Here is a 23,730-nt window from a genome sequence, read left to right as displayed (position 1 = left end):
TTTTGGCTTCCTGAAAATTCTAAGTGATGCTGTTGTCCCTTAAGATATTTCAAAAATATGATTTCCTTGGGTTTTATTGCTTGTTGTTACTTCAGTGGTAGTTGTACCCAACACACTTCTAGGCAAGAGGTCTACAATATCCTTTATAGGAATGAGATAATCATCGAATGATAATTCCTACGGTTCTCAAAAGAGTCTTTTTTCTCTGTATTTGTTCAATACATTTCTACATGAATAGTGAAATTTTTAAAAATCACAATATTCTTGATTAAATTAAATAAGATATATAGTATATTTACTTGGAAAGCATCTGAGAAATTATTGACTTTCCTTACTTCCTCTAGTAATGATAACGATGATTGGACTGTAAACCCGTTGATTAGACTGTAAGCCCGTCAAACGGCAGGGACTGTCTCTATCTGTTGCTGACTTGTTCATTCCAAGCGCTTAGTACAGTGCTCTGCACATAGTAAGTGCTCAATAAATACTATTGTATGAATATTTATTAAGGACTTACTATGACAAGCCCCCTGATGAGCAGAGTTACATGACAATCAGATAGGACAATCCGTCTCCCCCTGTGGGGCTCCCAGACTAAGGGGGAAGGAGAATGAGTGTTTTATCTCCAATTTACAGGTAAGGTAACTGAGGCACAAGGAAGATAAATGTCTCCCTCAAGGTCACACATAAGGCAAGAGGTGGAGCCGGGACTAGAACCCAGTTCTCCTAACTAACAGTTCTTGGCTTTATCTTCAGAGCCACACAGCCTTGCTAATTATTTTATAGTCTATCAAAATCTTACTACAAATCCAGGCTCCTTGCAATAGTTCTAGATGAAAGATATTGAGTTTGACTCTGTCTTAGAAAAAAGATACTGTACTTTATTCACACAAAGATAAGTTGTTACCTGCTTTGCCACAGTTTCATTTAAATATACATGACTATATGAATGGTATTTTGTAAAGGTGATGTATTTCATAGTTCTGCTGGAGTCTTCACCCTTCCACTACCAAGACAAAAGATTTGACAAAATACTGTCTGCTCAGTGTGATCTCTCGCATCACTGACAGGTGGGATTTGTTTGCTTTGACTGGAGGGCAAAGTTCCAAAGAATGAAATATTTACCTTGGGAGAGCTCTTCCTGTGAGATTTATCGTAATTCTACAGTGAAGCAGTTTTCAGAGCTGGAGATAGAGTCAGAGAGCTAGATTCTCTAATAGTATGTGCACACCTTGTACTCTTCATTTCATCCCTTAAATGTCAGTACGGACCTCAGACCTCCAGCTATCCAGTCTCCTCCCTTGCCTCTAGGAAACTTTTCAATTCCCCTTCCAAATCAACTGTGTTTGCCTAGGTTATTGACAAAACCATAAACCTCTGAAATTTCCACTGCCTGAGTGCCCTTAGTTTTTCTGAAATGCTGTAATCCTGGGGCCCATCCTACAAGTTCTTCCTGGCATACCTCTCCCTCTCTCCTCCAGACAATTCCTCTTATACACACACACATACACACACAGCAGGCAAACACACTCATACATGGCAAACACACACACCCCTCAGCTGTCCTTCTGGTGGAGTAGACAGCAATAAGAGCAGCAATAAATTTGACATAAGAAACTTATTCTCATGCCTCAGAGCCTGGGCTTCTCTTCACCTGCTCCTGTTGATAGAGTTGCTGAAACACTGAGTTTCCATTACCTGTTCCCCACTGCCTGTCATAATATTTAATCCCCTGTAAGGTTTTAAAATCCCTGTAGTGGTACCTCTTTCCTTCTGGTAGACCATCCTGCCTCAATTTGGGATAAATAATTCTCCAATGTATCACAGAAGAGGTGTCATTTCTTACACTGCACAGACCAGCTATGACCATCACATTTTTTGCTCACTTCTTTGATCAAGTGTCTGGATTGAGCTCTTTGGCTTAGTCGAGTTTGTCATCTTTAATGATTGTATTACCCAGTCCATGAGAAAGATATATATCAACTCGGGCAAATGTAGACACTGTGCATAAAAGGTACATTTTTCTAACACCCAAGAATCAAAGTTTTTAACTGATAACTTCCATAAAGAGAAGAGATGAAGTACATCATTCAGAATATGATAGAAGAGCTAGAAAAAGAAAAGAGATCACTGGATTTGACTCTCTTGTCTTAGAAATAATATGCTGTGTTTATATTGTCCACATAGAGGTATGTCACCTGCTTTGCAACAATTTCATTTAAACACACAGGACTATATGGATGGCATTTTGTAAAGATAATGTTTTCCATAGTTCCATTTCTCTAACACCCAAAAATTCAAGTTTTAAACTGATAATATCCATAAAGTTGGAATACATCATTCTAAATATAACAGAGAGCTCTAAAAAGAAACCTTGGTAAATGGCTTACCAAGACAAGCCATTGGATGTTTATTACTTCCTGAGTAAAATAACGTTCATGATGGGTACTGTTGTATGTTGCCAATCAACACATACCCATGACATAGAGGAAAAAGAGTGCTTTTAATGACTGCTAGTGTGGTTTAACGTCATCAATGTGTCTTTTTCAAAGGAGAGAGCAATTCTTGCCAAAAAGACTTCCAGCTCCATTACCACCAGGTGTGCTATTTTGATTTAATAATCGCTCATCACTAAGTAAAGAAAAGCATAGGTATTAGATTGGGCTTGGAATTCCCCTTCATTTAAGCAGTAGCATTGACGAGGGCAGGTTAATAGGAATTCTCGCCTTCCCTCCAACAGCCATGAGCTAAAAGAATGGTAGGAGAAATACACTGTTACAACTTTCTGTCTCAGTTGATGAACATGTAATAGGAACACAGAATCATTACTATCATCATGAATGATTGTCCGATGAAATCCACCGAAGAATCTGTGGCTGAGTCCTTTCCATACCACCTCCCAAAGAGAGTCACTGTCAACACAGGTTTAGATAGTCCGTTCTCGCTTACCAAACGCCCATCACTTAATACCTAATAAAAGCAAAGAAAGATGGAACTGGTAGCATCATTCGAAACAGAGCTCATTCAGTATGACATAATTTAAAACTTAAAAATAATGACCATCTGCTTAATTGTTTGTCCTTGGTCGGAGAAAAGGAAATTGCAAATTCAGGTATTCTCATTGTGGGAAGGGGATGCATCTGCCAACTCTGTAATATTATACTCTCTCAAGCACTTAGTACATTGCTCTGCATGTAAGTAAACTCTCAGTATATACTACTGAATGACTATTAAAGGGCCATTAAGATGTTCCTCCACTGATAAAATTCCCACTCTGCATTTTTAATTCCATTTTGTTTCCCAATAGGTCTGCAACTGAAATTAAATTGTTGTCATCTCTTAAAGTTAGGTTTGAATTTGTCTTCTTTAAACTCATTTTTCCTCACTCCCCTCTCCCGAGCACCTGAATCCTCACTGACCAGCGTTTAAATTCTGAAGGAGAACTCAATATGGGTTTTGCTCCTGAAACTTTGTTGTCTTTTCCTTCCCTGGGAAAATGATTAGGAACATCCTGGACATTTTCCTACCTGAAATTCTCCTGGGGCGAGCTGGATCCCACTTAGCAAAACCTCTGGGAAGACATACTGAGTCCCAAATGTGCCACTTAAGGATACCATTTCAAACTTGGTCAGAGCAGTTTCCACCGGCTCCCCGCAAGTTTTCAAGCTGGTAGTTTTACACTTTACCACAGTGCATACCTAGAGGAAAAGGTGCACATAACAATTAGTTTAACAAGATTAAACAGTCATGTTTCTGTCTATATTTTCAAGGCAAATATATTAACTTCCTTTTGTTCTGTGTGACCTCAGACAAGTCTCTCTGGCAACTTCTCTGAGAATCAGTTACCTCATCTGTAAAATGGGGATTAAGACTGTGAGCCCTAGGTGAGACAGGGACTGTGTCTAAATCAATTTTCTTGTATCTACCCCAGTGCTTTAATACAGTGCCTGACACATAGCAAGTGCTTCACAAATACCGAATATCACAATTAAGCCAGCTCTCCCCCTTTCCACCCCAACTTCTGCCACAAGGGAAAAGATTAAAGTTGAAGACCATTGACCTCCTGAGAACTTCAGATTATATCACTTCTTACAATTCAACTTTTATAAAATCTACTCTAGAATTGTGCCAATCACAGGTATACTGCCCAGCAATTGGAAAAGCATAAAAATATCTTGATAGATTTCACCTAACTTCTAATGTCATTCCCAATCTGGGCTTCAATCAGCAAAAATAAAATAAAATTGGTAACTATATGTTTTTCATGCCTTTCTGCATAGTACTTAACAAAAAAGTTTTGTTATGTTCTTAGAAACCAGGTAGGAAGTCAGCCCACTAGCAATATGGATTATTTACAAGGTGGAGAGCTCTGAATTAGGTACATGGGGATATACAAAAGACCTATAAGTCTACAATGCCTGCTCTCAAGAAGCTTGCAATCTAATGGGAAAGCCAAGTAGACACCAAGCAATTATGAGAATAAATATAAATACTAAATGCTAAATATTTAATATGCAATGATGAAGTTTGCCAGATTAAACAACAGATGAGCCTCAATTCAGTCACAAATACTTCTGGACTGAGAGCTAGCACAAAAAACAATGATTACACTGGCCTGCTTTGTGAACTTGGGCAAGTCACTTCACTTCTCTATAACTCATTTACCTCGTCTGAAAAATGGGGATTGAGATTGTGAGCTCCATGTGGGATAGGAACTGTGTCCAACTGTGTCCAATTATTATTATTATCAAGTGGTTTGCATAGAATCATTTGCATTCTTTCTCATCCCTGCATCATGTTCCTTCTGGCACAACAAGCAATTAGGTAAGTGGAAATGCAGCAGTCGATCAATCAATGGTACTTACTAAGCATTTACTGTGTGCAGAGCACAGTACTAAGCGCTTGGGAGAATACAATATAATAGAGTTGGTAGATGTGATTTCTGCCCACAAAGAGCCACTGACCCCATCCTCATGCCCTACTTTCCACCTGAAACATCTTCCCCAACTCTGCTTGCCCCATTTTCAAGATTCTTCTGAAATCATATCTTCTCCAGAAGGACATCCCTGATAAGTCTTTCCTACCCACCGTATTTGTTATGGTATTTGTTAAGCACTTACTGTATGCTAGGCACTGTGCTAAAAGCTGGGGTAGAATCAAGCTAGTCAAGTTGGATAAGGACCAGGTCCCACATAGGCTCACAGTCTTAATCCCCATTTTACAGATGATGTAGCTGAAGCACAGAGAAGTTAAGTGACTTGCCCCAGGTCACACAGCAGACAAGTGGTGGAGACAGGATTTGAACCCAGGTCCTCTGACTCTCAGATCTGTGCTCTTTCCAGTAGGTGATGCTGCCCCCCATCATATTCCCCTGCCTCCCCACCGCCACTTCAGCATTTTTACATCAGCTACGTGCAAGAGTACTCATGCCCCTTCCTCCCCACCCATTGCATGTATGTACAGCATCATTTGTTAAAAAATTAATGGTATTTGTTAAATGCTTATTATGTGCCAGGCATTGTACTAAGTGCTGGGGTAGATACAAACTAATCTATGTTCATGTCCCACATGGGACTCGCAGTATGAAATCCATTTTCCAGATGAGGTAACTGAGACACAGAGAAGCTGATCTGAATGAGTTGCCCAAGATCAAACAGCTGACAAGTGTCAGAGCCAGAATTAGAACCCAGGTCCTCTGACTTCTCTCACACTTGGATTTGTACCCTTCACCCCACTTTCAGACCCACAGCACTTATGTACATCCCCAAAATGTATTATAATGTCTGTCTCTCCCTGAAGGCTGTAAGCTCCTTGTGGGTAGAATCTACCAACTCTTGATATTATACTCTCCTAAGAACTTGGCACAGTATGCTGCACACAGGAATAAGTATGATTGACTGATTGAATGAGAGGTATCCCTGGAAGCAACAGACACTGGAAAGTAATGATACACGCAGCACATGACAGTTAGCACTCCTGACTGGCAAACCGAGTAGCAGACAGAATCAAAGCTATAACACAGGTTTGATCACTTAAAACTCACCTCCTCCAAGAGGCATTCCCAGACTGAGCTCCTCTTCTCCCTCTACTCCCTCTGCCATCCCCCCTTTACCTCTCCGCAGCTAAACCCTCATTTTCCCCTTTTCCCTCTGCTCCTCCCCCTCTCCCTTCCCATCCCCACAGCACTGTACTCGTCCGCTCAACTGTATATATTTTCGTTACCCTATTTATTTTGTTAATGAATTGTACATCGCCTTGATTCTATTTAGTTGCCATCGGTTTTTACAAGATGTTCTTCCCCTTGACGCTGTTTATTGCCGTTGTTCTCGTCTGTCCGTCTCCCCCGATTAGACTGTAAGCCCGTCAAACGGCAGGGACTGTCTCTATCTGTTGCCGACTTGTTCATCCCAAGCACTTAGTACAGTGCTCTGCACATAGTAAGCGCTCAATAAATACTATTGAATGAATGAATCACCCTAGAAAATTCCAACCCCCGATCCTATCTAAATCTGTTTTCCTGCCCCCTCTGCACAGTTCATTAAAAGTGTTCAAAGACCTTGGGAACAATAAATAGTTATTGACACCCTGCTGTACGAGAAAATTTCAACCAATTTCAGTTTGAAAAGCAATGTCGTACTTTCTAAGCGCTTATTACATTGCTCTGCACACAGTAAGCACTCAATAAATAAGTTTGAATGAATGAATGAATGTATCTTTTGCATTGATTGATTGCAGTCATTTCCTGTTATAGTTTATTCAACTACCAACATGGTGTTGACAGGATCATATTTTATTCTGATTATTTTATTTAATATAAAGATGTTCTTTATGCATTTTTAGCTCTTAAGTTTTAAAAAGACTTTGAAAAGATTAATTCTGTGTGAAGTTCTAACAGAAGCAATGCCACATTAGGGAGAATAGTGCTGCATCCAACAGTACTGTATCTTCATCCGTGACACTTAGAGAAGCAGCCATGTCTAGTGGGAAGTACATGGGCCTGGAAAGGGCTGGGGGTGCTAGAGAACTTGGCTTCTCATCCTGGTGCTGACACTTGCCTGCTTTGTAACCTTGGGCAAGTCACTTCACTTCTCTAGGCCTTAATTTCCTCATCCTAAAATAGGGTGTAATGCCTGTTCTCCCGCCTCCTTAAACTGAGAAACCCATGCAGAACAAGAATTGTGTTACACTGTATCTACCCCAGTGCTTAGTACATAGAGTGCTCTGCACATAGTAAGCACCTAACAAATACCATAACAAATATCCATTGTTAAGGATGCTAGGAGGAGCCATGTGATAACTGCCTTTACCACCGTGCATACCTAGAGGTAAAGGTGCACATAACAATTAGTTTAACAAGATTAAACAATCATGTTTCTGTTCCCCCACTTCGGGAAATTAACTTGGTTCTTTTCAAGGCAAATATATTAACTTCCCCTTTTTCTGTGTGACCTTGGACAAATCTCTCTGGCAACTTCTCTGAGACTCATGTGATAACTGCCTTCACAGTTAGGGAATATGCCTTGTCTCATCCTTAACTTTTCCTCCAAATAACTCCATATGACTTATCATCCAGGAATTTACCCAATTTCCTGTAGATATTTTCAATCTGCACAATATCCTGTGGTAACAAATCCATACGCAGGCCACTTACAAATTTTATTCCTTTCCTCAAAATGAATATGCATGTAAACATTTATGTTATTCATCTGGATAGAGTTGTAGTCCTTTCTTAAATATCACTGGTCCTTTCTCCTAATAATAATAACGGTATTAGCAAAGTGTTTATTAGGTGACAAACACTGATGTAATTACAAGATAATCGGTCCCTGTCCCACATGGGGCTCAAAATCTAAGAGGGAGAACAGGTATTGAATCCCCATTTTACTTATGAGGAAACTGAAGCCCACAGAAGTTAAGTGACTTGCCCAAGAACACACAGCAGGCAAGTGGCAGAGCCAGGATTAGAATCCAGCTTCTCTGACTCCCGAGGCCCACACTCTTTCTGGTAGGTCACACTGCTTCTCTTGCTTCCTTCCTCTCTTTCCAACCAATTAAGAAATACTTAGGAATAATACTGAGGAGACATTCTAACTAGTAGAGCAACTTTTTACAAACCCAATGCGTGTAACTTAATTCAACCTTGCCCAGAACCACATAACCTGAGCCTAAAAAGAAGGTCAGACAGCAAGGCATGGATAAATTGGCACACTATCCTTTCTTTCCCTCTTCTATTAGATTTTCTTGGAATGTCCCAGACCATACATCTCAGAATTTCCTCAGTGGACATTCCAAGAAAACTTAACTCACATGTATGTAATTGTGGATGCACACCTGATTTATCTTATCTTACAGATTTATTCAGTCATATTTATTGAGTATTTACTGTGTGCAGATCACTGTACTAAGCATTTGGGAATGTGCAATATAACAATAGACACTTTCCCTGTCTGCAATATACAGATATGGGTCACTTTAGGGAGAGAGAAGCTTGGCCCACCTCTAGCCTCATCCTCAGTCCACAGACATTGCAGACTCCAAGCCTAAGGGCCAAGTGAAGCTGTGCCAAACCATGGACATTCCAGGTCACACCTACACACTTTGCTCCTCTAATGCTAACCTTCTCACTGTACCTCCACGTTGTCTATATCACCGCTGACCTCTCGCCCACATCCTGCCTCTAGTCAGGAATGCCCTCCCTCCTCAAATGTGGCAGACAATTAATTACTCTCCCCTCCTTCAAAACCTTATTGAAGGCACATCTTCTCCAAGAGGCCTTCCCTGACTGAGCCTGCCTTTCCTCTTATCCCACTCCCTTCTGCATCGCCCTGACTTGTTTCTTTGTTCATCCCTCCTTTCAGCCCTACAGCACTTATGTATATATCTGTAATTTATTTATATTAATGTCTGCCTCCTCCTCTAGATTGTGAGCTCACTGTGGGCAGGGAATGTGCCTACCAACTATGTTATTTTGTTATATTGTAATCTTCCAAGCACTTATGACAGTGCTCTGCACACAGTAAGTGCTCAATGAATACGACAGTGAATGAATGGATCCCTTTGCTCTGCCTCCCTTTGTTTCAGGAGTTTAGGGTCTCCTGGCTGGGGCCTTGAGACAGGAGCACTGTCATTCACATCTGCCTGACTGCTTCTGGGACCATTACAGCTCCCAACAGCCTCTGGAGCAACAACACATCCACAACCCCAACTATGTGTGGAACGGCACCCCAACCCAGAGGTGAGGTTTATACTTATACACCTGGATCTGGGTATTCTCGGGCCAGGCCGGAGTCAACACAAGAGTAACAATAATGTTGGTATTTGTTAAGCGCTTACTATGTGCAGAGCACTGTTCTAAGCGCTGGGGTAGACACGGGAATCAGGTTGTCCCACGTGGGGCTCACAGTCTTAATCCCCATTTTACAGATGAGGTAACTGAGGCCCAGAGAAGTTAAGTGACTTGCCCACAGTCACACAGCTGACAAGTGGCAGAGGTGGGATTCGAACTCATGACCTCTGACTCCAAAGCCCATGCTCTTTCCACTGAGCCACGCTGCTTCTCTAGTAGACCCAGAGTAGACCCAGAGCCCTGTGTTCTAAGGAGGTAGTACTGATTAATGTGGGTGAAATTGGGGAGAATATTGCAGTTCCATGTACTCTTTGAGACTTCCATACAAACAAAATGCTGGCAGATTTCAGAGCGGTGAAAGCCATCTAATAGAAAAGTGATATTGTCACCTCTCAAAGTACTCTGCCTCCAATCTAGGCCCCCCGATAGAAAGAAACATCACCTGTAGATAATATTGCCCTTCAACAGTGTGAAGCCCATCAAAAGCACCAAGAGCGTAGACTTCGTCTGTTCTCTTCTCTGCCATCTTGTAGCTTAGAAGACAGCAGAGGTCTTTCTGACACACTGTGTAATTTCCTGTATCTTTAGCAAGTTCCATGAATGTGAACATGTCAAAGAAAAGAGAGGCTTTAAATTCTTTCTGATCCATAGGGAATGCTTCCACACTGCTGGCGTAGGCACTCCAATTCACTGCCGGTGGATAAGTGGGGGAGAGGCGGGGATGTGAGGCCAGTTCTGAAATGAGGAGTTTTCCATTGTCTGTTTTCATGTCATAATGATAGACCTTGGGAGAATCTGGAGCGTAGATACCACTGCCTGACAATGATAAACAGGAAGTCATTTTTTTTAAAACAGCAAAAATCAAGTTGTTGCACAGTTTTACTTCTCTTTCTTGGTGTTACAGTATCAATATCACCAATTAACTACACGCATGCTAGGCCAGACTTTGTATTCAAGGAGAAAATGACTGTGTACACTCACTCCTAGGATTTTTTTAGCACAGATTTAAGCACACACTTTTTTCTTTTTCAATCTGGGCAAGTTTCTTGTGATCATTTCTTACTGGAAAGGAATTTAAGTGAAACTCTAGTTCAGCGTGGCTCAGTGGAAAGAGCCTGGGCTTGGGAGTCAGAGGTCATGGGTTCGAATCCTGATTGCCACTTGTCAGCTGTGTTACCATGGGCAAGTCACTTAACTTCTCTGTGCTTCAGTTACCTCATCTGTAAAATGGGGATGAAGACTGTGAGCCTCACATGGGACAACCTGATGACCCTGTATCTCCCCCAGCGCTTAGAACAGTGCTCTGCACATAGTAAGCGCTTAACAAATACCAACATTATTATTAATATTATTACTTGCACATCCCCACTTTTCAAATTCTGCCTCCCTAAAGTTGCATTACTTGAGGAAATTTCATAGAACACCAACAGGGGGTGAAAGGTTTAATACTGGCCACATGCCAAGAATACCAACCTTGTTTGGGGGAAGCCCAGGGAAGGAATTCAACCTCGTGTGGATTTATAGCAGCTAGATTTTTTAAATTTGGAATTCTTTTTCTTAGTCCTAAATGTAATTCAGGCAATAGGAACTAAGTTCCTTTCAGTGGGCAAATCACTTCTCTGTGACTCAGTTCCCTCATTTGCAAAATGGGGATTCAATACCTGTTCTTCCTCCTACTTAGATTGTGGGCCCTATGTGGGACCTGATGATCTTGTATCTACCCCAGCACGTCACTTACTAAGCAGTTAACAAATACCAGATCTATAATTATTTATTTCAGTGGGCTCATAGCTGTACTATGTTACAGCTAGGAGGGTTAGGAAATGTATAAATCAACAGACTTTGCTCAGCATTGAAACCTCCCCCATATTGAAGGTAGACAATGAGCCTCATTCACTAAATGCTTCAATATTATCAATTTAGAATAATAACCCAGTGGAATATGTTTTACATTTTGTCACCATTCCCTTTATTTTAAGCTTGTTTGTCTCAATTTGCTTTAAGAACAATTTTACTAGATTGAAGTTTTACAGGAGGGAGAAGGATAACTTACAAAGGGACTCTCGAGTGGCCAGTGGAAATCCAGGTCTTTTTTGTTTTTTTAACTGATCCAGTTTTTGAATAACCTTCAGTTGAGGGATGAAATTTTTCTTCTCTTCGCTTATTTTTTAATATTTATTTCTGAAGCTCTCCATAATTTTAAGTAATGATACTACGATAAAGGAACTTAAAAAATATCTTAATTGCATCAATTTTTGCTGCTAAAGTGATTGGGTGTGTTTTCAGTTCTTTACCTTATAAGGCAGCAGATCTATGCATGGTAAGTTTCTGATTGATTATTGATAAAAAAATTTAGAGATTCTAGAGAACTACCCAAAGTTGGAAGGATAGCTCTCAGGGTAGGAAATCATCACATTTTTCCTCCAAATTCTGTAAGTTGTTACTCTTAAAGACAGTATTTTGGACAGAGTGGGGCACTAAGCCAACTTAATGCTTCTGTCCTTATGTTCTTATGAGAATATCACAGTCTTTCTTTGTTTCTTGTTTAGTGAGAAGCAGTGTGACCTAATAGAAAGAACATGGGCCTGGAAGTCAGAAGACATGAGTTCTGATCCCTGCTTTGCCTCTGTCTGCTGGGTGACCTTGGGCAAGTCACTCCTTTGTGCCTCAGTTACCTCATTTGTAAAATGGGGATTAAAACTGTGAGCCCTATGTGGGGCAGGGGCTATGCCCAATCTGATTATTTTATATGGATTGATCATATTTACTGACTGCTTACCGTATGCAGAGCACTGTACTTAGCACTTAGCACTAAGCACTAACAATATAACAGAGTTGGTAGACACCTTCACTTGCCACAGTGAGCTTACAGTCTACAGTCTACCCCAAGGCTTAATTCAGTACCTAACACATGGTAAGCGGTTAACAAACACTACTGCAAAACAAATAAACAAAAACCGTTCAGTGCTTTTTCATAAATTCAAATTATATCCTGTCAAGAAGATAAGCTTCCCTAGGAACATCCTGCTGAAATTTAGGTCTAGAGAGTTGGGGGTTTTTTTAAGTACAGTTTGCTGTTGTTCATTAATTTGATTCTGCTTCCCCCCGATTTCCCCTCTAGAATGTGCTAAGGACCTCTTGGATCGTAACTAGGCCATTCCAAGCAGAAGATTCAAAGATGGCTTACAAAAAGGATGGCCAGAGTGCTTCTTGCTGTTGGTGAGTTCTCAGATAATATTCAGTTTTGGTAACAGAGACCTCACCCATTCTTCCTACCAGCTGCCTATTAATATGGGTCACTGTGCAATAATATTCAGTTTTGGTAACAGAGACCTCACCCATTCTTCCTACCAGCTGCCTATTAATATGGGTCACTGTGCACAAAGGGACCACGTGAGAGAGTGTTGATTGCTCGAGGGAAACCATCACCACTACTGCAAAAAACAACTCAAGTGTGCATGCCTCCTGGTGGTAGGCTTTACCTTTCCCCTCTTGACCTTGGTTCCTCATCAATGTTTATCCCAAATAGCTGAGAAGCAGTGTGGCCTAATGGATAGAGCACGGGCCTGGGGGTCAGAAGGACCTGGGTTACAATCCTGGCTCTAGCAGTTGTCTGCTGAGAGACCTTGGACAAGTCACTTAACTTCTCTGGATCTCAGGTACCTCAGTTGTAAATTGGGGATTAAGACTGTGAGTCCCATGTGGGACATGGACTGTGTCCGACCTTATATCTTGTATCTATCTCAACACTTAGTACAGTACCCGACACTTAATGAGAGCTTAACAAATACCATAAAAAAATAGCAAAGGGCTATCAACAAACTTAGAGTCTAGAGGGACAATTCTGAACCAAAGAACAATTCTATGTATCTGAAGCAAAGCCAAGGATTGCATGATTATCAGTGACTCTGAGTTTGTCTAGACACCCAACCCCAACAACTCGTGTCAAAAACGTCTGGCCCCGGGTGGTGGCAGTCAGAAAGAAGGGGACAGGATCCTCATTTTAATGTTAGGAGCTACAGGCAGGCTAATTCTGGGCCATTAATGCAAACATGTCTAAATGCCATAAACATTTATAGTAAGCTTTCCCTGTAGGAAATTTTTCTTGGCTTAAACTAACCAAACACTGCATATACTATTTCCCTTGCTCTGGCCTATAAAGAGGCTTTCATTTTATTTTGAAGGTACATTCGACATCAAGCTCTACGTTTATAAATTGCCCTCAACCTGGAAAAACTTACATTTTATTAAGGAAAGTTAAACCTTCAGTAAATCAAAAAGCAGAGATTAACCAAGCAGTGTCTATTTGCCTGTTTTTTATGGTATCTGTTAAGAGCTTACTATGTACTTTTGTACTAAGCACCGGGATAGATACAAGATAATCAGGTTGGATACAGTCCCTATCCCACCCATAAAGGGCTCATAGTCTCAATCCCCAGTTAGCAGATGAAGTAACTGAAGCTCAGAGAAGTTAAGTGACTTGCCTAAGGTCATAAGCAAAAAAACTGGAAGAAATGGGATTACAACCCATGTCCTTCTGACTCCCAGACTTGTGCTTTGTGCACTAGGCCATGCTGCTGCCTATAATACATTCAGCTGAGTAGGAGGTGTTAGGGATACATAAGTAGCAAAGAGAGAGGAAGAGAAAGAAAGAGGTATTTGCTAACAAACTGTATTTACTAACAAGCTATGTACAGCTATACCCCAGTTAACACTCTGAATTGGTTCCATGTAAATAGAGTGCTTAATAGAGTGTTTGTTTAGTACTCAAGAAAGTACTAAACAAGTAGAGTTTCCCATAGGAAATAATGTAAAACACATTCATGCATTCCCAAGGTCAAAAAAATTCAGCCCAAGCAATATAAATAATAATTGTGATATTTGTTAAGCACTTACTTTGTGCCACACACTGTACTAAATTTTGGGGTGGATACAAGCAAATGGGGTTGGACACTGCTACTGTCCCATGTGGGACTCACAGTCTCAATCCCATTTTGCAGATGAGGTAACTGAGGCATAGATAAGTAAACTGACCTTCCCAAGGTCACATAGCAGACAAGTGGTGGAGCTGACATTAGAACCCATGACTTTCTGACTCCCAGGCCTGTGCTCTCTCCACTATGCCAAGCTGCTTCTCCTATAATGTGTTTTTGAAATGGTACAAAGCACGCTATTATAATTGATCAAATAGCAAATAAATCTGTACATTAAAGATCTTGAATTCAACATTTCCATGTGAGCATGTTTAAATTCTTAATTTCCAAAACATTAATTTACACAACCATTTCAGCAAAAAGCTAATATACTAAGTGCTTCATACAGTGCTCTGCTCACCGTAAGCACCCAATAAACATGAATGATTGATTAAAGAACAGAGCTGCCCACAGTCTACAGAATACAAGACTGAATTGGAACACTGGCCTAACCCAGGAAGGGAATCGTTTAGATTTTTAGGTTCTTGTAACTCAAGATTTAGGATAAGGTTATATCAACTCCAAAATGACATTTTCAGACTGTGATTTCAAAAATAATGTAAGATAGTCTCTATATTTTTCTGTTTATTACCTGAAGACAGGCTAGAAAAAAATGCAAATTTTGCCTGGAAAAATGTAGGTAATGATTTTCTGAAATATATTCCTTTTTTGAAGCTTAGATGTGTCTTGGGACAGTATGAGAGTTGCATCCTCCTGCTAGTACCTTTTTCCTGTTAATGTCTTTCCCTGCTCATGTACCCTTCTGGTACCCTCATACTTCTGGTACCCTTATTGTACCTTTTTACGCTTCCGTACCCTTCATTCTTCAACCATTCTTCAACAAGTCACAGAGGATTGTAGAACGATTTTTCTCATGAACAAGCATGTTATAATCCATCAACTGCGGTAATGCTAAACCATCACTCCACTAAATCCTTAAACTTCCATTTTTAAGACTGACGGTTAGTTACCTGTCATACGGTTACTGGTATTGTGGGTATTGGAAGCCAGAAAATTGACTCCCATCCCCATTGCCCAAGCCGAGTGAAATTCCACTGCAGAAAAGAGTGGCAGGACATTCATCCAGGCTGTCGGGAACAGCACCGTGTCCACCTGAAATCTGCTCACCAGGGCCACCGCCGGGTCATGGAAGAGGACATCGAAGCAGGTGAAAAGGCCAAATTTTCCAAAAGATGTGTTGAATGTCACAAACTCTGGCTCCCTGGGAGTGTCAAACTGATCTTCATTGAGAAAAAGGTGTTGCTGAGGGAATGGGGAAGAAAATTAAGAAGAAAGTAAGCTAAATATATCACCCTATTAAGCACTTTCATGAGATCTACAATGACTTCTACACCTACTTTCCAAGTGCTCTGCACACAGTAAGCGCTCAATAAATACGACTGAATGAATGAATCTACAATGAAGGAAATGGTTTCTATTATCATATGTGGATGAGACAAGAGAAAGTATTTCTTTTTCTTGAAAGAACCAACTAATTAAGGTCAAAGTGTGTTGCTTGTTTTTCACCTGAATGATCTGGATAATTGGCCAATGTAGAAAAAAACCTCAGGCACTCCTTGGGTGTAGGGATTGTCTCTTTTGCCTCCACTATTCTCTCCCAAGCTCCTAGTATAATAGTTGTTCAGCTACAGGAGGTCCTTAGAGAAGCAGCTTGGCTCAGTGGAAAGAGCGCGGGCTTGGGAGTCAGAGGTCATGGGTTCGAATTTGACTCTGCCACTTGTCAGCTGTGTGACTTTGGGCAAGTCACTTAACTTCTCTGTGACTCAATTACCTCATCTATAAAATGGGGATTAACTGTGAGCCTCACGTGGGGCAACCTGATTACCCTGTATCTACCCCAGCGCTTAGAACAGTGTTCTGAACATAGTAAGTGCTTAACAAATACCAACATTATTATTATTATTGCTGAATGCTATTGACAGATTGATACTTACAGGCCTCTCTCTCCCTGATGACTGCACAAATCCTCCCAGTGCCTGTTGCTCACCATCATGGCTCCCAGGGCCTTCAACATCCTCTTCTAGCTGACTACCACCCTGCCCCCGGGATTCCACACAGGCTCTCCTCTGCAACACCATCGAACCTACAATCCCCACCTGCCTTGCACTACCCCAGCCGACAGAGAAAATCAACCGCAGCCTGCCACCGCCTCCACAAAACCCTGGGAAGGCTGTGGCAGTTGAGGCCATAGAGGTCACCATGGCCACAGTTGTGACTGGACTCTGAGCCACGTGGAGCCTGAAATTCTGCTCCTCTGTTGACAGTATCCAATAGAGCTTTGCTTTTGTCTCTGTGTTTTCTTAGTGTTTTTGTTTCATCTCTCCCTCTGTGCCTTTCACCTATCCCTTTTCCCCATTTTTATCTGTAGATGGTAAGCTTAGTAACAATGGGCTCACAGTCTAGAAGGGGGAGACAGACAACAAAACAAGTAGACAGGCATCACTACCATCAAAATAAATGGAACCATAGATAAATGCACATCATTAATAATAGAGCAATAAATATGTACAAATATATTCAATTCCTGTGGGGAGGGGAAGGGGATAGAGCAGAGGGAGGGAGTAGGGGTGATGTGGAGGGGAGGAGGAGCAGAGGCAAAGAGAAGGCTCAGTCTGGGAAGGCCTCCTGGAGGAGGTGAGCTCTCAATAGGGCTTTAAAGAGGGGAAGAGAGTTAGTTTGGCGGATGTGAGGGGAGAGGGCATTCCAGGTCAGAGGTAGGATGTGGGTAAGGGGTCGATGGCGGGACAAGCGGGAAAAAGGCATATTGAGGAGGTTAGTGGCAGAGGAGCGAAGTGTGTGGGCTGGGCCATAGGAGGAGAGAAGGGAGGTGAGGTTAAAGGGGGCAAGGTAATGGAGAGCTCTGAAGCCAAGAGTCAGGAGTTTTGGGAATTGGACAGGTTTCTGTCCCTTGAGGGGCTCACTACCTAAAAACAAAAAGCTGGGGGAGGGGACTGGCAACAGATACATAAGAAGAGATGAAAACAAAACACTAAAACAGAAGCATTTCTACTGTTTTCCTCAGTAGACGATAAATTCCATGAAGGCAGGAATCACATCACTTCCATTTTCAGCTATTCCCCCATCTGTCTAGTGCAGTGTTCTTCATCCAGTAAGGACTCAATCAATACTGTTAACATTACAGATTCAAAATAATAATAATAATAATGGTATTTGTTAGTTGCTTTCTATGTGCCAGGAACTGTACTAAGCGCTGAGGTGGATACAAGCAAATTGGGTTGGCCACAGTCCCTGTCCCACGTGGGACTCACAGTCTCAATCTCCATTTTATAGATGAGGTAAGTGAGGTCCAGAGAAGTGAAGTGACTTGTCCAAGGCCACATAGCAGACAAGTGGTGGAGCCAGGATTAGAACTCTTCTGACTCCCAGGTCTGTGCTCAACCACTACATCATACTGCTTCCCAAAGTGATTCCTCACCTTGTGGTAACGTGCCACCAGCTTCCCATCTTCACCGAAGACCACATTGGTGTTGTACTGGTATCGACCATCCCTGGGGCACCGGGGGTCAGTGGCGTTACATGGCTTCTTGTCTCCAATGTTGGCCACCAAGTAGATGGAGTGGTTCTTGGCGAGACAGCTCAGTCGTTCCTGCACCGGTGTGTGTCCAAATCTTATTCGTGATGGTAGAGGCATGAATAAGGGAGTGCACAGTAGACAAAAAGACACACCATGGATTCCTCAAAGCAAATTTGCCAGAATTAAGAACTGAATGGAAATAAAATTCATTAACCATTCCCAAGCTGTAATAGTGCAGGGGAGTGGCAAGAAGGGAGAGAGAAGGGAATGTTGCTTTGGGTCAACCACTGCCATTTATTGAGCACTAACTGTATACAGACCACTGATCTAAAAACTTGGAAGAGTATAATATAACAGAATTGGCAGTCAAGATCCCTGCCCACAAGGAGTTTACAGTGTTCCCAGAAGGATGCTCAATGCAATGATGTGGTCAGACTGTCTTTGTGGGGAGATAGGGAAGGAATAGTCCAAGGCAGCTGTACCCCAATGTCAGATAAGATAAAATGGGAGGAAGAGAGGAGAAGGGAAGAGATTTTCTATGGATGGGGATGCATCCTGGGGAGGAATAGCCCAGGCGGGTAAGGGTATTTGAAAATATATGGATCATCCTCAAATGAAGGGAGTGAGAGAGTTTAATGTTAGCGGTTCTCGGAGGGAGGGGTGGGGGGGGGTGTATCGGGCCTCCCCTCTAAAAGTGGGTGGGTAGAAACCATGACAGACTTTGCCCATGGAGCTGCTGACCCCACTCAGTTGTCCCTAGCAGCATCATTGAAGGGAGACCAGAAATGTGAAGCACAGTTTTCAGCATTTTGTTTCAAGTTAATTCTTGGTGACTTTCCCTGCAGAGTGAGTTTCTGTTCAGATATTTTCCTTCATGGTGGTCCAGGAGGGATGGAGATTTCACCTACTGAGGAAGATCCCTGAAAATTAACGTTCAAATCAAGTATTCAGAAAGCCAATCCTTGCTCATCCCTAATGAATTCCCAGATCCACAGGATGCATTAAACTGGAATGGGCTTCAATTGCATGACCTAGAGTGGCCAGAGATTGGAAGCAGGTGACATTTGTTGTGAAAGGAGAGATGGTAATCCAAGTGGAATGATAAATCTAGTCTTTTTTTATGCTCAGAATAACCACCTCATCCAGTTTTGAGATGCATTTCTCACAATATTCATTCTTTAACACCCCATAAAAATTCTAGGTAAAGAACTAACAGAACTTAAACAAGTTTAAAGCCATTAGACCATTGCTTGATACAACATCAAGTGAGGTGAAACTATTTTCAGAGAAGAAAGTCTCAAAAATCATCCAGTGAATCAATACACTCTACTTTGCTGTCTCCTACTGGCAACAAAGGGAAACAATTTTGAATTCTGAATAGTGGGGTTTTCAATGTTTTTTTGTTTTTTGTTTCTTTTCAAAAACTGACTTCTACAGTGTACAAGTTTCTGTTCAAGCACTGCCCTCTCCCTACCCCACAATCTGCCAATCCTATGCTTACCTTTTTTGCACTTCTTGTTTTTTATAATGATTTTTTTATAATGTATTTGTTGAGACTGTGAGCCCCGTGTGGGACAGGGACTGTGTCCCAACCCGATTGGCTTGTATCCACCCCAGCACTTAGTACAGTGCCTGGCCCATAGTAAGTGCTTAACAAATACCACAGTAATTATTATTAAACATTTACTATGAGCTAGGAACTGTACTGAGTGTCGGACAAGTCCCTGTCCCTAATGCTCTCACTTTTAATCCCCATTTTACATATGAGATAATTGGAGGCATAGAGAAGTTAAGTGACTAGTCCAAAGTCATACAGCAGACAAGTGGCAGCAATGGGATTAGAACCTAGGTCCTCTGACTCCCAGGTGGATACTCTTTGCATTTTGCCATGCTGCTTCCCTAGGCAAACACTCATACCTATCTACCCTCCGACTAAAGCATAGACTCCTTCACTTTCAGTCTAAACCCTGCATTGACAGAGTGGAAAAGAGAGAGCAGTAGCAACCAGAGCTGATATCAAGAAACACCACAACCTGTGTGACTTAAATTGGGGTTCTGAACATGGCATTCTCTTATCAACTTCTCCTTCCCAGTTGCTGCTAATCATGGTCTTCCAGAAGTTCCCCTGTGCTCACAATTGTGGCTTAATTTCCCCCAGAGCTTTCAAATGCCTTTTTGGGGGGAGGGGAGGGTGCTTGTTCTCTCATCGAAAAGCTCAGCCTAATTAATGACATCAGTCACAGAACTGCAAGCATCTTCAATCAACTAGTAGACTCAGGTGGGTTGTATTGAAAGGAACTTTTTTTGAAAAAGAATAATTTATTCCTTGAAGGAAGTTCTATTTTATATGGTATTTATTTGTTAAGTGCTTACTATGTACCAGGCTCTGTACTCAGTGCTGGGGTAGTTATGAACTAATCAGGTTGGACACAGTCAGGATGGACACAGACCATGTCCCACTTGGGGCTCAGAGTCTTAATCCCGATTCAACAGAGGAGGTAACTGAGGCCCAGAGAAGAGAAGTGACTTGTTCAAGATCCCGCAGGAGACACAAGGCTGAGCCAGATTTAGAACCCAGATCCTTCTGACTCCCAGGCCTGTGCTCTATCCATTAGGCCCCACTGCTTCTAATTGTTATTTGAATTTTTGTTCTAACTGGTTTTCTTAATTTTCAATGGAAACCAACACCATCATTCTATTCTGTGCATTGACGTAGGAATGGAATATGCTAAATATGGCCTCTAAACTGACTTTAGTAGTGTCCTTTACACAGGTTGTATGTGGAAAATTTTCTTCAGTAAAGCAGATCAAAGCCAGAAAGATGGAAAAACACTTAGGGTAGTTCCGTGGTCACATACTTGGGTCGTGATGGGTGACTGAGCTCTGTCAGAGAAAGAAACAGAACTCTTGGACTCTAATAGCATTTGAGCATTTTCTGTCCATATAGGACTGAGGATTCCACTCAATGCTGTTTTTAGGATTGTGGCAATTGGAAAGCCAGACTGAGGTCATGTGCTTTGGTGTGGGAGACACAGTTGTGGTCTGACAAAATTTGACTGTACAGTCTACTTGTGACATCTGAGGTGAATTGAGGGCCTCAGAACCAGAAGCAAAGATGGCTCCTTTCGGGAAGCAGAGTAACTTAGTGGAAAGAGCATGGACCTGGAGTCAGAGGACCTGGGTTCTAATCACAGCTCTGAAACTTGTCTGCTATTTGACTTAGGCAAGTCACTTAACTCCTCTGGGCCTCTGTTACTTCATCAGTAAAATGGAAATTAAGACTGTGAGCTGTGTCCAGTCTGACAACCTTTTAGCTACCCCAGAGCCAAGTACATGCCTTGGACATGGAGAATGCTTAACAAATACCAGTAATGTTTTTTTAAAAAAGGTCCTCCATGCAACCTTTTTAATCAGTCGTCTTTAGGGAGAGTTCAATTTCTCCTGGAAGTCAGCCAAGGACTCTCTGTGTGAGGAGTCATCTAAGATTTCAGAGTTTCACCCACTTCATCTCCTAAATCATCCCATCTGGCCAAGAAGTAAAAACTCATCAGTTTGCAGCTAATAGCATGGCACACCACCTGGATGTCATGCTTTCTCAAGCATACTCAGTTTGTGAATAAAATACTCTCAAGAAATATTGTCTTTTCCCCCTCTTCTTCCTACTTCTAAAACTAATACATACTTGGACCTGGTTAAAAAAAGAGAGAGAGAGAGACAAAACCTGGGACTGAGACTGTATATTTAGACCCAACAACTATACCCATTATTTAATGGCACTTGTTAAGTGCTTATGTACCAAGCACTGTATTTAGTGCTGGGGTAGATACAAGATGATAATCAGGTTGGACCCAGACCCTGTCCCACATTAAATCACAGTCTAAGGAGAAGGGAGATCAAATACTAAACTCCTATTTTAAAATGAGGAACCTGAAACATGGACAAGTCACTTGCCCAAGGTCACAAAGCAGACAAATACCAGAGCTGGGATTAGAACCGAGGTCCTCTAACTTCAAGAAGAGAATCAACGATCACCTCATAGCATCTATTTTGTATTCTGTGAAACCAGAGTAGCTACTCATAACTAAACTTGGGATGATCTATTTTAAATAGCACAGTTGATACCTGTTGGGGTCAGTGCATGGAATCCAATTGACCTGAGGGTCCGGGATGTCTTCCAGGTAGGGGTAGATGGTGTTCCTGGTGAAGGACCACCCATAGATGCCATCTTCTGGAGTCACAATGATATGAGCCCCCTGTTAAAAGAAGCTGAATGTAAACAGGATCGAATCAACGGTAGGAATGGTCAGTCATTCAGGAAGTCTAGTAAAGAGCTAAGAAAGGTGCAGGGTCTCCCAGCTGGGTTACAACCTTCAGCCATCACTGGTTTCCTCAGCTGTCCGCCCTGGATCATCTAATCACTTTCTTCTCTGTGGGCCAGGAATGTGCCTACCAACTCTGTTATAGGGCACTCTCCCAAGCAGCACTTAGTATAACGTTCTGCACACAGAAAGTGCTCAATACACTGATTGATTATTGATTAAGCTATCCCAAGCAAGAAGATGAAAAGGTCACCTCATCCTTCTTTACCTTCCCCTTTCTTTTTCTCTTCACTCTTCAAAAAAACAAAACAAAACAAATCCCCAAAAGACCACTCTTCTTTTTCTTCACATCAAGGGTGGAATGCACAGGAAGTTATCCTTGTTGAAAATATCAGTAGGTTTTTGGGGTGGTTTTTTTTTTTTTGAGAAATGGTATTTGTGAAGTGCTTACTACATGCTAGACACTGTTCTAAGTGCTGGGGTCGATATAAAATAATCAGGTTGGACACAGTCCATGTGCCAAATAGGGCTCCCAGTCTTAATCCACATTTTACAGATGAGGTAACCACAGCACAGAGAAGTGAAGTAAGTGACTTACTCAGGTAGCATGGAGCTGAGATTAGAACTCAGGTGCTTCTGACTCCCAGCCCTGTGTTCTAACCATTAGGCCATGCTACTTCTCTAGGTGAAAAATGAGATTAGACGAATTGAAGAATGAGTAGCTCGTAATGGATTAAGATAAACAGTGTGAGGAGCAGGAGAGAAACAGTGTGATCTAGTGGAAAGAGCATGGGCTTGGAAGTCAGAGGACCTGGATTCTAATATTCATTCTGTCACTTGTCAGTTGTGTGATCTTGGGCAAGTTACTTAACTTTTCTGTGCCTCAGTCATCTCATCTGTAAAATGAGGATAAAATACCTGTTCTCCTTCCCACTTAGACTGAGAGCCCCACAAGGGACAGGAACTGTGTCCGTTTTTCTCTAATTGTATCGATCCCAACATTTAATACAGTGCTTTGTACATAGTAACTCCTTAAATACCATAGTTATTAAGGACAGTTAGGGCCCAAGCTGGTCCATCCCTAACCATGAGGAAAAATGTCCAGGAGGGCAGCCATCACATGGTTCCTCCAAGCTTTCTGTTTCTCTTCAGAGACTGAACTGGGCTGGATGAACCATTAATATAACCCAGGAAAAACACTACTTCTGGTCTTGCTTTTTTCTATTTTCTTTGATCTCTCTCCTTTTTCTTGTCCCTTTCTCTCCCCAGCTCCCGCCTATAAGTACCTCCACTTTCCCTCATAACCCAAATCAGACATCCCACCATGCTTCTGTCTTCCTGTAGAAACTGCTCAGTCCTTCCCCAGATGGAGCAAATCCTTTCTGCCCACTCATATCCTTTCCTCCCAATCCAAACTGCCCTCCTCCACCCCAGCCACAGAGCCTGCAAAGCAATATCCAGTCACCCCCAACCCCAGTCCAACAGAAAGAGTGGAAACAACAGCCCCTCAGTTCCCGTAAACACAGTCTGGCTAGG

The 23,730-nt window shown here is 41.8% G+C and overlaps 1 protein-coding gene across 2 annotated transcripts in view; it reads right to left on the bottom strand.

Moving 5' to 3' along the window:
- Nucleotides 1-860: 860 nt before the first annotated feature.
- Nucleotides 861-23,730, bottom strand: part of VNN1 (vanin 1) — a 29,227-nt gene continuing 6,357 nt past the window's right edge. For both annotated transcript variants that reach the window (XM_001506435.6, XM_003431225.4), the window contains exons 3-8: nt 21,998-22,128; nt 17,777-17,969; nt 15,291-15,582; nt 9,789-10,162; nt 3,528-3,698; nt 861-2,970 (exon numbers count right to left, since the gene is read on the bottom strand). In XM_001506435.6, coding sequence (XP_001506485.2) covers nt 2,791-2,970; nt 3,528-3,698; nt 9,789-10,162; nt 15,291-15,582; nt 17,777-17,969; nt 21,998-22,128 — 1,341 coding nt within the window. In that variant the 3' untranslated portion in view covers nt 861-2,790. The remainder of the gene's footprint in view (nt 2,971-3,527; nt 3,699-9,788; nt 10,163-15,290; nt 15,583-17,776; nt 17,970-21,997; nt 22,129-23,730) is intronic.

This window comes from Ornithorhynchus anatinus, chromosome 2 (genome assembly GCF_004115215.2).
Source record: "Ornithorhynchus anatinus isolate Pmale09 chromosome 2, mOrnAna1.pri.v4, whole genome shotgun sequence".
Lineage (NCBI taxonomy): Eukaryota > Metazoa > Chordata > Mammalia > Monotremata > Ornithorhynchidae > Ornithorhynchus > Ornithorhynchus anatinus.
Note: the sequence above shows the minus strand (reverse complement) of the source record. Positions and strands in the feature narration are given on the sequence as shown.